At 53.2% G+C, this 14972-nt stretch overlaps 1 protein-coding gene across 1 annotated transcript in view; it reads right to left on the reverse strand.

Moving 5' to 3' along the window:
- Nucleotides 1–4076: 4076 nt before the first annotated feature.
- ARHGAP35 (Rho GTPase activating protein 35) overlaps nucleotides 4077–14972 on the reverse strand; it is a 152682-nt gene continuing 141786 nt past the window's right edge. Inside the window, exons 6-7 of the mRNA XM_066271719.1 lie at nucleotides 8986–9091; nucleotides 4077–8304 (exon numbers count right to left, since the gene is read on the reverse strand). Of these exons, the coding sequence (XP_066127816.1) occupies nucleotides 7947–8304; nucleotides 8986–9091 (464 nt within the window). The 3' untranslated portion in view covers nucleotides 4077–7946. The remainder of the gene's footprint in view (nucleotides 8305–8985; nucleotides 9092–14972) is intronic.

The raw sequence follows: 14972 nt of genomic DNA on the forward strand, positions 1-14972 counted from the left end.
GATGGGTGGATGGATGGGTGGATGGATGGATGGGTGAATGGATGGGTGGGTGGATAGATGGGTGAATGGATGGGTGGGTGGATAGATGGATAGATGGGTGGATGGATGGATGGGTGGATGAAATGACAGGAAGAGCATCTCATCCCCTTGCTTCTCAGCCTGCCCCTGGGACTCTTCCAAACTCACTCCTTAGAACCTGCCTCCTTCTTAGTCCCTACTGCTTATTCTAATCTTGCTTTCCTGTTTCCCTCCCTTAAAATCCCACCAACCCGGCTTCCAGCACTTCCCAGGCTCCCCGGGGCTGGGCAGGGCAGCGCTCTGCTGACCTCTGGTGGCCGTGTGGAGTAACACCGCATTCTCGGCTTTCAGGCAGTCGGCCTGGAGCTCCTAAGCACCTGTTGCTGGCTCTGGCTTGGGGAACACAGCTCCAGTCCCCGTGGGTTTTACAGGAAGTGGGGAAGACAGATGGTAAGCAGATACACTATTGTGTAAACCCTGGAGTCATCCCACCTTTCTCTCACAGCCTCGTGCAATCTTGAGCAAATTCTGTCTCTTTGACCTTCATGATATCCAAAGTCCTCCCTCCTCCCTCCACTTGCACGGTCGTAGCTCTGGTCCCATCCTTCATCACTTCCCTCCCGATTGCAGGCTTAGCCTTACCGATTTCTCTTTTTGCCTCAGGCTTCAATACGGCTCAGCTGATTCTGTTGCTGATTCTGTTTTTATTTAAAATTTTGCTTAAAAAATTTTTTTTTTCTTGAGAAGCGGGGAGGCAGAGACAGACTCTCCATGCGCCAGACCAGGATCCACCCGGCATGCCCACCAGGGGGCGATGCTCTGTTGCAACCAGAGCCATTTTAGTGCCTGAGGCAGAGGCCATAGAGCCATCCTCAGCGCCCGGGCCAACTTTGCTCCAATGGAGCCTTGGCTGTGGGAGGGGAAGAGAGAGACAGAGAGAAAGGATAGGGGGAAAGGTGGAGAAGCAGATTGGTGCTTCTTCAGTGTGCCTTGGCTGGGAATCGAACCCAGGACTTCCACACATCAGGCTGACACTCTACCACAGAACCAACCAGCCAGGACAAATTTTGATATCTTTTAACCTTTTAAAAAACATTGCATTTAGTCTGATCAGGTGGTGGCGCAGTGGATGGAGCTTTGACCTGAGACACTGAGAACCTAGGTTTGAAACCCCAAGGTCGCTGGCTTGAGTGTAGTCTCATCGGACTTGAGTGCAGGGTCTCTGGCTTGAGCAAGGGGTCAATGACTTAGCTGGAGCTGCCCAGACAAGGCACATATGAGAAAGCAATCAATAAACAACTGAGGTGCCACAACAATGAGTTGATGCTTCTCATCTCTCTCCCTTCCTGTCTGTCTCCCTCTTTCTCACAAAACAAAAAAACATTGCATTGGAATATTTTCTCTGCTTCAATGTTCCCTCCTGAGAGGTATCCTGGCCCAGATGAATGCTCAGGAAATATGTTAAGTGGACTAATACAGTCTGAATGAATAACAAACTGAGAAAATGCTCTTGAAGAAAACATATTTTTCTTTAAAAGCAAAGGAGTCCATCTTGGTCTGGGGTCAGGCAAGGCTTCCCAAAGAAGAGTCCGTGGAGCTGAAATCTATGGGCTAAGGAGTGAGTCAGCAAGGAGAGTGGACAGGGACAGCAAGTGCATGTGCCTAGGTGCGTGGGCCCCAGGGAGCCAGAGGTGGGAAGGCAGGGTGCCAGGTAAACGCTTCCTGGGAGTTCAGCGAGGGGTCCTTGCAGGGCCTGCTAAGGAGTTTGGGCTTTCCTCTAGGGACTCTGGGGAACCTGGAAGGTGATAAGGGAGGGGTGTAAGGGCCAGATCTGTTTGGAAAAGTTCCCTCTGGCTGCCATAAGGAGATAATAGGGAGGGGTGAGACTAGACGCTGGGAGGCCAGGGAGAAGGACCAGGTGGCTGGGACGAAGTTCAGGTGAGATTGAACCAGAATGGTGGCAGGGAACAAGGGGGAAGGTGGTGGAGGTCTCCAGGGCCTCTGGCTTGTGGGGATCAACAAGTCTGGAGAAAGGGGTCAGGAGTTAGGCAGCATGTGTCACACTGGAGGCACCAGGTAGCATGTCACCAGCAGGTGGATATAAGGGTGGTGCTTGGAATGGAGGTCTGGGCTGCAGTCATTTGTGAGAGGTCAGCTTTTATAGATGGACACTCAAGTCAAGGTTAAATTTGAGACCACTGTGATCTACAAACTGAGGACCTACCAGGCTCAAGACATTTTGTTGGGCATTCTGGGAGATCATATAGGGAGGGAGCCACAGGCCCTGATCCCCCCTCCCTCATTCTCAGCTTGGGTGGCTGAGAGGTACAAGTACACAAATCCACATGATGTGACCATAAAGAACTAGAGAAAAAGACAGGCTTATGTTAGCACACATAATGTATGTATAAACTACTGTATACTGTAGCAATTTTTTTTTAGAACAAATTGAATCGATGGGACAAAGGGTCAGGGAAGAATTCCTAGAGGACAAGCTTTGCAGGACAGGCAAGGGGCAGATGGGAAGAGCTGAGGCTGGGGGGAGTGTGGATAGAAGGAATTCCAGGCAGGAACAGCACACGAGATCTGGATGGGGGAAGCAACCAAGTACATGGAGAAAAAGAACGATTTGACAGGCTGCATGCAGAGTGAGGGGTCCCAGGATAGACGTGCCCAGTGCCCAGTGCCCAGTGTTGGAGTAACTGACCAGCAGCCACTGCCTGAAGACATGGAGGGTCCAAGCTCTGTGGGCGAGTGTCACAATCAACAAGCTGTGTCTACTACAGGCCCAGATGGGAGAGATAGGCCTGGAAGTGCAGTTCCCGCTCCTGCCATCAGTAATGCAAAGCCAGGTCTTCCTTCTGGAATAACTTTGGGGTATGAAGATGGACTGGAAGGGACAAGAGTGAGGGCAGGAAGGCCAGTTCAGTTGTGGGGGTGCCCACTGGAGTCCAGGTGAGCTGGAATTAGGGCCTGTGCTGGGAAGGAGGCGGTGGGAACAGGGTGGTGGCTATAGGTGGCCCTAAGGAGCCTGGAAGGGGAGAGATAGGATGGGGTCAGAGAGGATTGAGTCCGGCTTACTGGGGCTTCTCTGGGATGCAGCCAACCTCCACCCTTGGAAGCGTGCTCATGGATGAGGTTGAGACAGAGTCCAACTCTTTCCTGTCTCCTCAGCCTGCTGGGTCCCTGCGGCCACAGGGGCCTTTGGGGAGGGCTCTGGATAATCACCTGACGTAAACTATAAGAATAACAGGTATGTTTGGGGAAGCAGGCCACTCTGCTAGAGAGGAGAGGCGGCAGGTGCCAGGGGAGAGGAGCAGGCCGCACAAGCAGGGGTCCTGGGAATGTGGTCCCCCTAGGCCACTCTGCTGGAGAATGCCTTCTCTCCCGTGGACAGGGAACTGGATCCTCCTGCATGATGGTCCTTGAACACAGCTGCTGAGGCCGAGCCAGTATCCCCAGGGGGCCTGCGGGGCAGGCGCCCAGCCTGCTGGCATGTGCTCAAGGCCCTGACGGGAGGGCCACCTTCATTTCTCTCAGGGTTGGTTTTTTACAAGACTGATTTATTAACTATGATACATATCACATAAGGCCTTTTTAGATTTTTACACCATTCCCATTGAGACAAGTACAATACTTTGTAGCAAATACATGATTTTAAAAAACAAAACCAAACAAAAACACCTCAGTCAGAGGTGCCTCAGCCTAGTTGACGGCTGACCATGCACTAGTCAGGTTGGAACCTCAAATACCCACGTGTTCAAAAAAAAAAAAAAGGTCTGGAAATTAAGCCAACATTCCTAACACCAACTAGAGGATGTCTTGGTTAAAGCCCCTAAAATACAAAGAAATAGCCGTTATACTTTCTTTACATACAGGTCTCCACTTTGCTGCAAAACAGAATTTTGGGCACATGGCCAGACTACTAACACATTTCAATACCATTAATGTTTTTGTTTTTCTCAGAAAACTCAAAATATTTGTTAATTCAACATATATAAAGATCATTTAACATGTGAAAATACAAGTACCAGAAAAATAAGCTGGCAGCAGCACTATTCCAAATTTTCAAACGTTTTATTCCCATACAATTCAGAGACATTTTTTTAAAAATGTACACAGGGAACATGGTACTTTTTTATGCAAACAAATAACTTATGCCCTCTTGACTACATTGACATCACTGTCACTGCTGTTGGAGGGGCCCACGGGGTGCTGGGGCAGGAGCAGAGGGGCGGTCACCTCTGACTTCGAGGAGTCACAGCGGGCAGCCGGCTGGAAGGTGGCTCCCAAAGGACAGAAGATTCTGTCCCCGTCTATGACAGTGCACAGGCCCAACCCAGGGGACGCCCAGGGTCCCGGGAGATGAGGGAGCCCTCCCCCTCACACCAGCCCCTCCCTGGTGCTATCCCCAGCAGTCCCACATGTAACTTAGGTTTCTGGTATGCATGACTCACTCTGTCCTTTCGCCTAAGAGAAAAGAAGTGGCTTGAACCTGCCAAGCAATAGGAGGGCAAGATGTGTGGAGGGCCATGACTGTCCCCAGAAAGCTGAGCCTCAGGACACAAGTCAAGCCTGTTCTTGTGCCCCATGGCACACCATGCCCACTGTACACGAGGACTGTGGCACCGATGTTTCCTTGGTCACTGTCCACTGCTTTCTCTAGGAGACCCCTGCCCCAAAGCAGTGTGTTCTTATGGGAGAGGGTAGGTGGGGCGTGGATAGAGATGACTTTAGATTACAAAAGCAGCAGCTCGCTTTCAAGTTTCAGGGCTGAGGCTGTAACAACTGTGGCCTGGGAGGTTTCCCTCCAGCCCCCCAGAGCTGAGGACAGGCACAGGGGCAGGGAAAGGTGCATTCTCCTGGGCCCCTGGCCAGTGCGCAGCTCCCGTCACCAGCTATGCACCTCAGCAGACACACATTCTGCTAGAATAATCTCTCCAAGAAGCAGGCTTCCTGTCTCAAGCAGGAAGGACCAGGGTGGCAGCAGGGTGCAGAGCACAAACAGCACTGAGCACCAGCCCGGCCTCCCTCATTACGTGACAGGAAGGCTAACTTGACAGAATGCTGGCATCTGATGTGCAATATAGCCAAGAACCTGCAAGCCACACTCCTAACCTGGACCACCACCCTCCCTCCGGCAGCATCACTGCCAGACACAGAACTAGCTTTCCACTCACAACCAACGGCTTTCCATCCCAAATGGTGTCTACACTCCTGTGAACTTAGGAACAGTGGCTTGGGTGACACAAAGCAAGTCCCATGCCTTAGCTGACCCCCTTCAGTTCTGTGCTGTAGGTTGCAATCCATTCAAAGCCATGTCCCAACACCCACCTTGGCCGTCCCCTGTGGATCCCATCTGAGTGCACATTTGGTTTGAATGTAGACCTTTGACTGGAAACTGAAGCCCAGGGCCCAGTGCTGCTACCAGTGGCAGTGCTGACTGAGAGCCACCAAGAAGTGCCCTCTAGCCCATCAGCCTGGAGAAGAAAAGGGAAGCTAAAGGGTTACCAGAGCAAATGGGAACAAGGGAAAACGCTGGCGCTTCCTATTCATTGTGGCTCTAATGGGTCACAAGTCACCAGTCCTCACCACCTGCACACCTTCAAAACCCTGACTAGAGGCAATGTGAAGAGGCCCTGCAGCTGCTCCAGCTGGCTGCCAGGGGGTGCTGCAGGGCCAGAGGCGACCTCTGCAGGAGCAAGGGCACAGAGCACAGCTGCTCCCCCTCGCCATCGTGCAGCCTCAGGGAGGGACGGCAGGAGCATTTGGACTTGAGTTCTTGCTGCAGAGCCGAGGTTGCAGGTGGCAGAATGTGGATGGGGGCATGTGCCAGCACAAGGGAGGTGGCAGTGTCGACTGGGCAATGGGAGGGAACCAAGCTACCTTCATTGGTTCACACAAGGGACAGAGGCCGCCCTCATGAATTCCCTTTAACCGCACCCAGTACCTTGAAGGGCTGACTGCGAGTAGGTGAGTATGACCTAGAAAAAGGGAGAAATTAACTCCATGGAGCACTTCCAGCACTTGCCTGGGGGTCTGCGACCTGGGTCAGAACTGAACACAAACTTCACCTTCCAGCTGGCCCAACCTAAAGCATCTGCACAGCATCCTCTACCAGAAGCGGGAACATGTCATCTGACATTTATGTAAAATATTCATGTACCATGGGTTTGCTTTTTGATTTGTGTTCTTAAAGAGGGGTAAAACTTGCAGGGATAATTTAGTTTCCCCAAGCACCTTATTTTGCCGTACAAGAACTAAGAACAGTAAGTATCCAGCGTATCCAGAGAAAGAAGTCAGTGAGCAAAGGGCCTGCCCCGCCCTCCAAGCCAACAGGAAGTGTTCGAGCAGGGTGGCCTGGGAACTTGTTCCCAGGCACCTAACTTTGTCAGGCCAGCCAGCTGAGGTGACCCAGGGCATTCTCAAATATACCACAGGTGCTGCTTAAAGTGCAAAGAGACCCGGAGGACTGGGTGGCATGCGGGGCCCTCTTGCCCACACCCCGGGTACCTTAGTGTTGGGCCTCTCCTCTGCAGAGGCGTGGCCCAGCCACGGGAGTGGAGGGCACCCTATCTGTAGCAGCCTCAGTGGGGATGCTGTGTGCATGGGGCAGGGGGGGGGGGAAGAGGGTTCTCCCAGGGGCCAGGGTGGTGGTAGTGACGGTGTGACAGGCAGGCACAGTGCTCTCCTTGGGACTGATGGCTTTTGTGCCTGTGGCTCCTCAGGCCTGTGGCCTCAGAAGTATGAAGGATGTCCCTGTGTGGGCAGTAGGTCACCACATCCTACCCACTTCCCATCAATAGCACTGCTAGCGGCCTTCTCTGGCCCAGGATGAAAATAATTCCACTTCAACACTGAACACACTAAACCAAACCCAACAGGTGGACATCCCCCCACTCACACATCCACACACAAAATAGTGTTTCCATAGTAATGTAGTGTGTTCAAAGGAAGACCGAGTTCCAGGCTGGTCTCCCCAGGTGAGCCCACCAAGGGCTCAAACCACCTTCTTGGGGAAAGGGGGATCTGGTGGCAGAATGTAAGCGGGACCCCAACAGGCCCTCAGGCAACCAGCCCTGCGCCTCCTTGTCTTGCTGTCACAAGAGAAGGACCACCTTTCACCTGTTTGCTTCTCTGAGGTGGGAGGAGAGCTGAATCTTGAGGTCTGCAGTTTTCTTCTGGTAGTTTCTTCCTTTTTAAAAATTATTGGATGGGTTTTCCCATTTTCTTCCAGTGTTCCTCTGCTGCAAGGGGATGAGCCTCAAAGCCTGGGAAGGGGAGGGTGTGGAGGGCTGGAGGGGAAAGTTGCACTCTCTCTTGGTCCAGGCACAAAGCAACCTCCCTCTGTCCTGACTGGCCGGGCAATGCCCTCAACGCTGTACCCTGGGGTAGCAGAGCCCTGGGCTACTGTTCCCAAGGAGGTGGTTAACAGGCTGGACTCCCAACTGGGGGCAGGGGTGCTGATATGGAAGGTGGGAAGGGACAGACAGGAAGTGCTCTCCCCAGGGGCTGCCTGCATCTCAGAACCTCCTCCTTCCGCCGGTAAAGGTCAGGGCTCTGTCCAAGCAGTGGACAGTGGCCCGAGGCCAGTGTGCGTGGGCAGGCGGTCCGGGAGCAGTGAGCTTGTGCAGGCCACTGCGGCTTCTGCCTGACCGGTTCAGTCCTCAAAGGGATCCATGTCCAAGGGCAGGGCCCCCTGGCCACTGCCTGTAGCCAGCCCCAGGTTTGAGTGCTGGGCTCAGGGCACCTCATGGCCCAGTCTGTGGTGGACTGTTGGTTGGTGCTACCATTGAGGTTTTGAGAAGGTGGCAGGGGAGATGGAACGCCCTCCTCACCTCTGCCCCAATGGACTTGGTTGTGTTCAAGGCCAAATGCCACCTATCGAAGAGAGAAGACAGCCTCCTTCTGCCCCAGGCCTTGGCGACTCAGAGCGTGTGCTCAGCTTGAAGCTGGGAGGGGAGCAGTGGCTGCACTGGGGACTGGGGGGTGGGTGGAGGAGACTGCGGGGGTGACGGCTGACTGGAGATGGGTGTGGAGGTGAGGAAGGGCACAGTGGAAACCACAGCAGAGGGGGAGCTGGGTGTGGCGCCAGTGGGCTCGCTGATGGGCCGATTGTAGAAGAAGAAAGGGCACTGCTGGATGAAGAGCTCGATGATTGTCTGATAGGTCCGCGTGGCTGTGAGTGCGTCCATGGTGCTGAAGTCAGGCCTCATCAACGTGGGCCAGAAGCAGATGGAGAGGTTCTCACTGGTCATGAGATTCACCTTGTTGTTGTGGCTGACTCTGTAGGTGACACCAAACCCATGGTCAGCGTTCCATAGGACAGTGGGCCCAGCCAAAGCTCTATGTCCTGCCCGCCCACCTAGAGCCTGAGAACAAAAGAGGCCCAGGCACAGCTCTGCGCACCCCGTCCTCTGCTCCAGTGTCCCCACATGGCAAGCCCGGCAGTGGCTCTAAGGCCCTGGCTCATGACAGGCCCAACATAAGCCCTGAGGGCGAGGGACTGCTTCAGGGACTCGCACTCACACCACCAGAGTGGGTGGGAGGGTGTCCCAAGCCAGAGCTCCATAAAATACCACTTTGACAAGATGAAAAATAGATTTGCCTGGAAAACAGACATGTTCCTAGTGAATAAATGCGGGACCCATGCCGTTAGTGGTCTCCTGACTGCAGCTCCTGCGCTCACCTGACTGAGGTGTGCTCTTTCTCACGGCGCACTATCCTGGCGCTGTGTTTTGTCACACAAGAAAACAAAAATACTGGAGAGCGCAGGCCTGGGGTCATAGGGTTTCAGACAGAACCAGGGTGGCACCCGAGGCGGTTGTGCCCCGTGGAGGAGGCAGACCAGCGTCCCCTGAAGGCCAGTGGCCTGTCCCCAGGCCCCTCAGTCTCATGTGCTGCTCACCGGCCCTGATGGGAGAGCTCTGGGGGAGGGAAGACTGAACAGCAAGCCCCGCGACATACTTGTTCAGGTGTGAGATGACGTATTTGAAGACCTCGTGGTTCTCCTTTGGAAATTTCTTGAGTACCTCCTTGAGGGCATGCAACTTCTGCTCCCGGTCATTGATTTCTGAGGGAAGAGAAAACCAGAGACTTCCATGGACACAGCTGCGGGTGTTCCGGGGCTCAAAGCAGACACTGGTCCTGAGAAATTCTTGCAACCAATGAGCTGGCGGCGCTTTCAGGTGTGCTGTGTTAGAGCTTCCCTGGGGCAGCCCAGGGCTTTTAGACAAGGCCAACCCCATTCCTCCCCCAGAGCCTGTGCCCAGGGCAACACACCTGGCAGTGGCACAGGCCCAGGGACAGGCCCACCTCTGGGTCCTAAGCCCCAGCTGCAGGGAGCACTGTGCGCCTGGAGCTTCCTGGCCCCCACCACCTGAAACTGAATGATCCAAAGATACTCCACCATAAAGAACACCATTCTTTGCTCATTCGGTTGCCCCTGGAGACAGGCATCTCAATGCAGAAAGTCCGCTAGCTTCCTGACCAGACGGGTAAATGCTGCCACCCACCCACGCCAAGAGACTGTCTAGGGAGGGAGTCTGTCACAAAACCAGGGCTCTGTCCTTTTCCTAGAGTTACAGGGACCCTCCATACTGGAGATGCTGCTGATGCAAACAGTAGGGGATTCTCATGCGGTCCATCAAAGGGTCTGTGCACCCCTTCCCTCCACTTTGCCCATTGTGGAACTCTAGTATACTAGGAGACTGTAAACAAGCTCACCCAAACGGAGCGCTCAATCCACGCCAGGCCTGCGCCAGCCAGCCCTCAGAGCCTGTGAAGCATGGGATGCTCTCACTCCATTTCAAGGATGAGGAATCAGGCCCAGAGAGGCTAGAGAACCTGACTGGGGACCTATGGTCCCTGGGGTGAGTCTGGGTCAGCTTGGCGGGGTGAACTGGCTGGGGCCTGTGAGGCAAAAAGGGTTCAGAGCGCACCTGGAGTCGGGTGGCCAGGACGGCTTCCTTTGAGTATGGGAAGACACCCTGATAGATGCTTCCTGGAACTGGAGGCTATCTCTAGGACTCCAGAGCTTAGAAATCCCACAGCAGGGTCGGCCCATGAAGAAGGGCAGCTATTCTAAAAACTGAAGTTTGTGAGGGTAGATAGATGGGTGGTCCAATAAGAAATACGATGGTTGGCCCTGGCCAGTTGGCTCAGTGGTAGAGCGTCGGCCTGGCGTGCGGAAGTCCCAGGTTCGATTCCCGGCCAGGGCACACAGGAGAAGCACCCATCTGCTTCTCCACCCCTCCCTCTCTCCTTCCTTTCTGTCTCTCTCTTCCCCTCCCGCAGCCAAGGCTCCATTGGAGCAAAAGATGGCCCGGGCGCTGGGGACGGCTCCTTGACCTCTGCCCCAAGCACTAGAATGGCTCTGGTTGCGACAGAGCGACGCCCCAAGATGGGCAGAGCATCGCCCCCTGGTGGGCATGCCGGGTGGATCCCGGTCGGGCACATGTGGGAGTCTGTCTGACTGCCTCTCATGTTTCCAGCTTCAGAAAAATACAAAAAAAAAAAAAAAAAAAAAAGAAATACGATGGTTTGCCCTGCCCAGTGGTGTAGTGGACACTGCTGTCCTGGAGAACTGAGGTTGCTGGTCTGAGCTCGGGGTTGCCAGTTCGAGGCCGGGTCAGGGCATGTCTGAGAAGAAATCCAATGCACGCACAACTAAGTGAAACAACAAGTTGAAGCTTCTCTCTCTCTCAAAAAGAAAAAAGGAAAGAAAAGAAAAAAGAGAAATAAATATCATGATTCCTAGTTGATTTAGGGGCACAGGCTTCTTTGCGATGGAGAAAAACACTGGACTTCTCCCCACGAATAAGCTGTGTACAAGTCTGCCTGAATCTGGAGGTTTGTAGACTCCCCAAACCAATATATTCTATTTTTCTTTAATTGATTTTTAGAGAGATAGAGGAAAAAAAGTGAGAAGTATCAGTTTGTAGTTGCTTCATTTTAGTTGTTCACTGATCACTTCTTGTACGTGCCCTGGCCGGGGGCGGGGCTCAAGCCAAACCAGCGACCACACGCTCAGCTGGTGACCTTGGGGTTTCGAACCTGGGACTTCAGTGTTCCAGATTGACGCTCTCCCCACTGCACCACCACTGGTCAGGCAAACCATGGATTCTTTAGGAAGCCTGTGGCCTCCATGTGAAGAACTGCTGCAGTCAGTGCCGGGCCCAGAGGGTTGCAGTCTGGGTAAGTACTTGAGAAGCCTGGCTAGAACTAGACTTGGAAGGACAGATGGAATAGAAACAGCCAGAGGAGAGGTCAGAGAGGGCTTGGCAGGGAGTCCAGAGCCCAAACTGGACCCACATGGTCTTGGGTATGAATCCTGTCTCTGACACAAGCAGCTGTGTGACCTCGGGGAAGTGACATGTCTGAGTGTCAGTCTTCTCGTCTGTAAAAGGGGCTGATGGCAGGTTCTCCTCTCTCGGTGAAGGCACTCCACAAAGTAAGGAGCTCAGACAGTGGCCACCTGGAAGCTAGTCTGATTTTCAGGAGCCCAGTGATAGGTGGCTATGAAGCCACAGGCAGAGCCTAGAGAGCTTCCGTTGGCAGGCCAATGAGCAGGAAGCAGGGCAAAGGTTTTGACCTCAGAGTGGCTTGAGAAAAACATGTGTTTTGGTAACATCTGTCTGTTAGAAAATGACCAAAAGCCACAGGAACTATTCATGTGGGGCTGTTATCAACTTCATTCCTCTGAACCCAAGGTTTATTTCAAGGGGTCCACCTTAAGGGCATACTTTCTCACTGGCTTTGAGTTTCAAAACCCCTTTCCTGTTAAGTTTTAAGAAAAAGTTTACTTAAAAAAAGCAAGCTGCTCTAGGAGGAAGAACATGAGAAGCACGCGCATGGCTCAGTCTCATTTAACAAAATCGCCATGCCCCCTCCTGAGTGCGCAGCACAGGGGCCCCCTGGGTGCCGGTGACACAAACACAACAGCTGTGTTCGCTTTCATCAGGCACTTAAACAGCACCTTCACTCAAGAGCCAGCCTCACCTGCCCTCCTGGCTGAAGGTGGAAAATGGGGCTGGCAAGGCCCTGTCTGCCCAGGATGCCCTCTCCTTCCTATCTGCTGAGCAACAAGGGGGGCTGCTTCCTCCTCTTCCTGGCTGCTCTGACAGTGATTCACAAACCATCCCCAGCAATGCCAGTCTCCTTCCTAACACAGTGAGGTGCCAAACAAGGACCTCGATGGCCTCCTCCCTATCTCTCCCACTAGCTGTATGGTGCAGGTGCCTGTATGGTGCAGGTGCTAAGGAACATCAAGCTTATGGCACGGGGAGGAGGGAGGCCATCAAAGAGAGCAACAGGAAATCTCCCAGCGCAAAGCCTGGCCCTGCATCTGTCACACGAAAAGCAAGGCCCATCTTGCTGATGTCCTTCTGACTCAACCTTGTTCACTTTTCTCAATCAAGCCACCAGGGCTGAGGGACCTACTCCAGGCTCAAACTGCAGCCCCAGCGACTTACTTCTGAATAGGCTGGAATATTGGTGGGAAGATTTCACAGTCACTTGATGATGCTCTAACCAACCAAGCTATCTGGCCAGGGCTCACAGTTACTCCTTGTGTAGCCTTCACCATCACCCAAGTGAAGGCGGGGGCTGGGCTTCCCCATAGGCTTGGTAAGAACACCTACTCAAGAGGCAACGCCAAGGGTACAAGGCTGGTGAGGGTGCGGCAGCATGGACCCCAGGTCCCGAGTCCTGGGTCAGGACTCTAGGTGACCTGCCCTTCACCATGCTGCAGCGTCCTCTCCAACTTCAATTATCTTTTTTCGGGGTTGGGTGGTAGTAACAGGGCTCGAGCCTTCCCAGTTAACACATTACACTTTTCAGATTAGATGTCAGTCAACTGAGGCAGTGAGACATGCAGGAGAGGCGTTCTCAGGCCGGGTGAACCAAAACAAAGTCTGGAAACAGACCAGGCAAGTTAGAACAACTGAGACCACAAGAACCCAGGAGGAAGAGGAGGAGATAGCCAGAGGTCCCTGGGGACCTCAGAGACCAGCTCACTCCATCTCTCATGGCACACAGATAAATCAAGGCTCAAAGAAGCAAAAACACTGGGCCAAGGTCACACAAATTGACACCAGGGACCCTGACCTCAAATACCATTCTTGCCCTGGTTTGCTACTCTGCTGCCATTTCTGGCGCCCAGGCCACCATCCAGGCTCTAGGCTTGGATCGGCTGCTGCCCAACGCAGTGCCTACGGGAAAATCCCTGGTGGCCTCTGACCACCTGGCACACTTACACCACCGGAAAAGGACAACACCCGGCTCAGGGCCACGCCTTTCAGTGAGGCATGCAGGCATACCTGCCCGTGTGCAAGCCCCACCTCTCCTTCGGGAGGAAAGTGACTGCAGAGCTGAGTCCTTGCTCTGGGAGATCCCGGGCGCCCTTCTCCTGGAGGCACGGCCTTGCAGTGACGTGTTCAGTATCTCCTAGCCCACCAGACTGAGGCAAGGACTGGCACGTGCTAGGAGGGAAGGAACACCTCATGCCCTAAGAGTAGTCATCTGGACAGGCAAGAGGAAGTGGGATCCAGGATGAGCAACATCACAAGGCAACACATGAACAAGAGCTCAGTGAGCTGCCTGCCTGGTGACTGTGCCAGTCTGTCATTTAGTATCTGTGGCCCTAAGTGGTCTCATCTGGATGGTAAATTGGCATTCTGAACAAATACGGGTTATACATTACACATCAGATTTGACAATCTGATGAAAGCTACTGGTCTCTATAGACTAAAATACACACATGGACCTAACAGGCAGGTACAGGGGCTAATGAGGTCCTGGAGGCAAAAGTCCTTAGTCTCAGGATCTCTGCACTGAGTCAGAGCCAGCTCTAGGGCCCCTTCTAGCAAAAAAGACTTAGGGCAGGGCCTGTGGGGCAGTGAATACACAGGATCCCAGGTAGGTGGTAGTGGGGGGCACGGCTATTGCAGGAGAAGAAGGTGTGGGGCAAGAAGAGCTGAGAGGTATGAGGACAAGATGGAACAGAAAATTCAAGGCTCTCTTCTCTGTCTCATGTCACCTCTCTCACGAAGCTCTCTACCTTATTTCCTCCTCAATGCATTTTCTGCATTTCTAGCTAAGCCTGCTTTCTTCTGCCTGGCAGATAGCTTATATGTGCACCCAGGGAGGGCAGGGACAACGTCTCTGCAGCGAAGGTCAGGCCCCAGCTTGTATGCTGTTATTCATTTCTGAGTCCCACACAGCAACCTGAATGCTATAGAAAGGTAAATGATGAACGATCACAAATCTCTCTTATTTTGTGGCACACTTTCAGCGTGCTCAATATTGTGAAATTATAGAACAGAACAATTTGATAGTGACCTTGGTATTTGCTGTGATGGGATCTGAAGCCATTTCCACACCCCGAGCACATGCAAACACAACAGCTCTTAGGTATTAAGTGGAAAGAGCTAGTCAAGTTAATGTTACCATGGAAATCTAGCAAGGCTGGGAACAGCTGCTTTTGGGATTGAGAATCACTGTTCCATGTCCCTGAACACTAACTTCGGCACTGGTCGGTGTCTCCGGCTCAGTTACCCGCCCCCCGACATGCACAGCCCCTCTCCTCACTCAGCCTGCTTTGGCTGTTAGAGGTGCCAGGTCAGGGGGCACACTCCCCCCACACCAAGTTCAAGACGGAGCTCCAGCCTACTAGCTGGGGGCACAGAAAACACACAATAGGAAGAGGAAGTGGAAAATCTCCGCCCTTTTCCAGGCTGCCCTAGCAGCAATGAGCTCCCTTCCTTAGCGCTGGGAGTTGCGGAAGCTGCTGTAGGAAGGGCAGCCGATTCCCTATCCATAACACCTCCCTCTCCTGCCCCCACACCCTCTCCAAAAACAAAAAGATGCCATGTCAGCAATTCCTGCAGAAACAATGGGATTCTGTTGGTTGCCAGGACTCTACAAGCCTCTAGATGGCGCCAAGTCAAGACAAA

The sequence above is a fragment of the Saccopteryx bilineata genome, chromosome 3, assembly GCF_036850765.1.
Source record: "Saccopteryx bilineata isolate mSacBil1 chromosome 3, mSacBil1_pri_phased_curated, whole genome shotgun sequence".
Taxonomy (NCBI): domain Eukaryota; kingdom Metazoa; phylum Chordata; class Mammalia; order Chiroptera; family Emballonuridae; genus Saccopteryx; species Saccopteryx bilineata.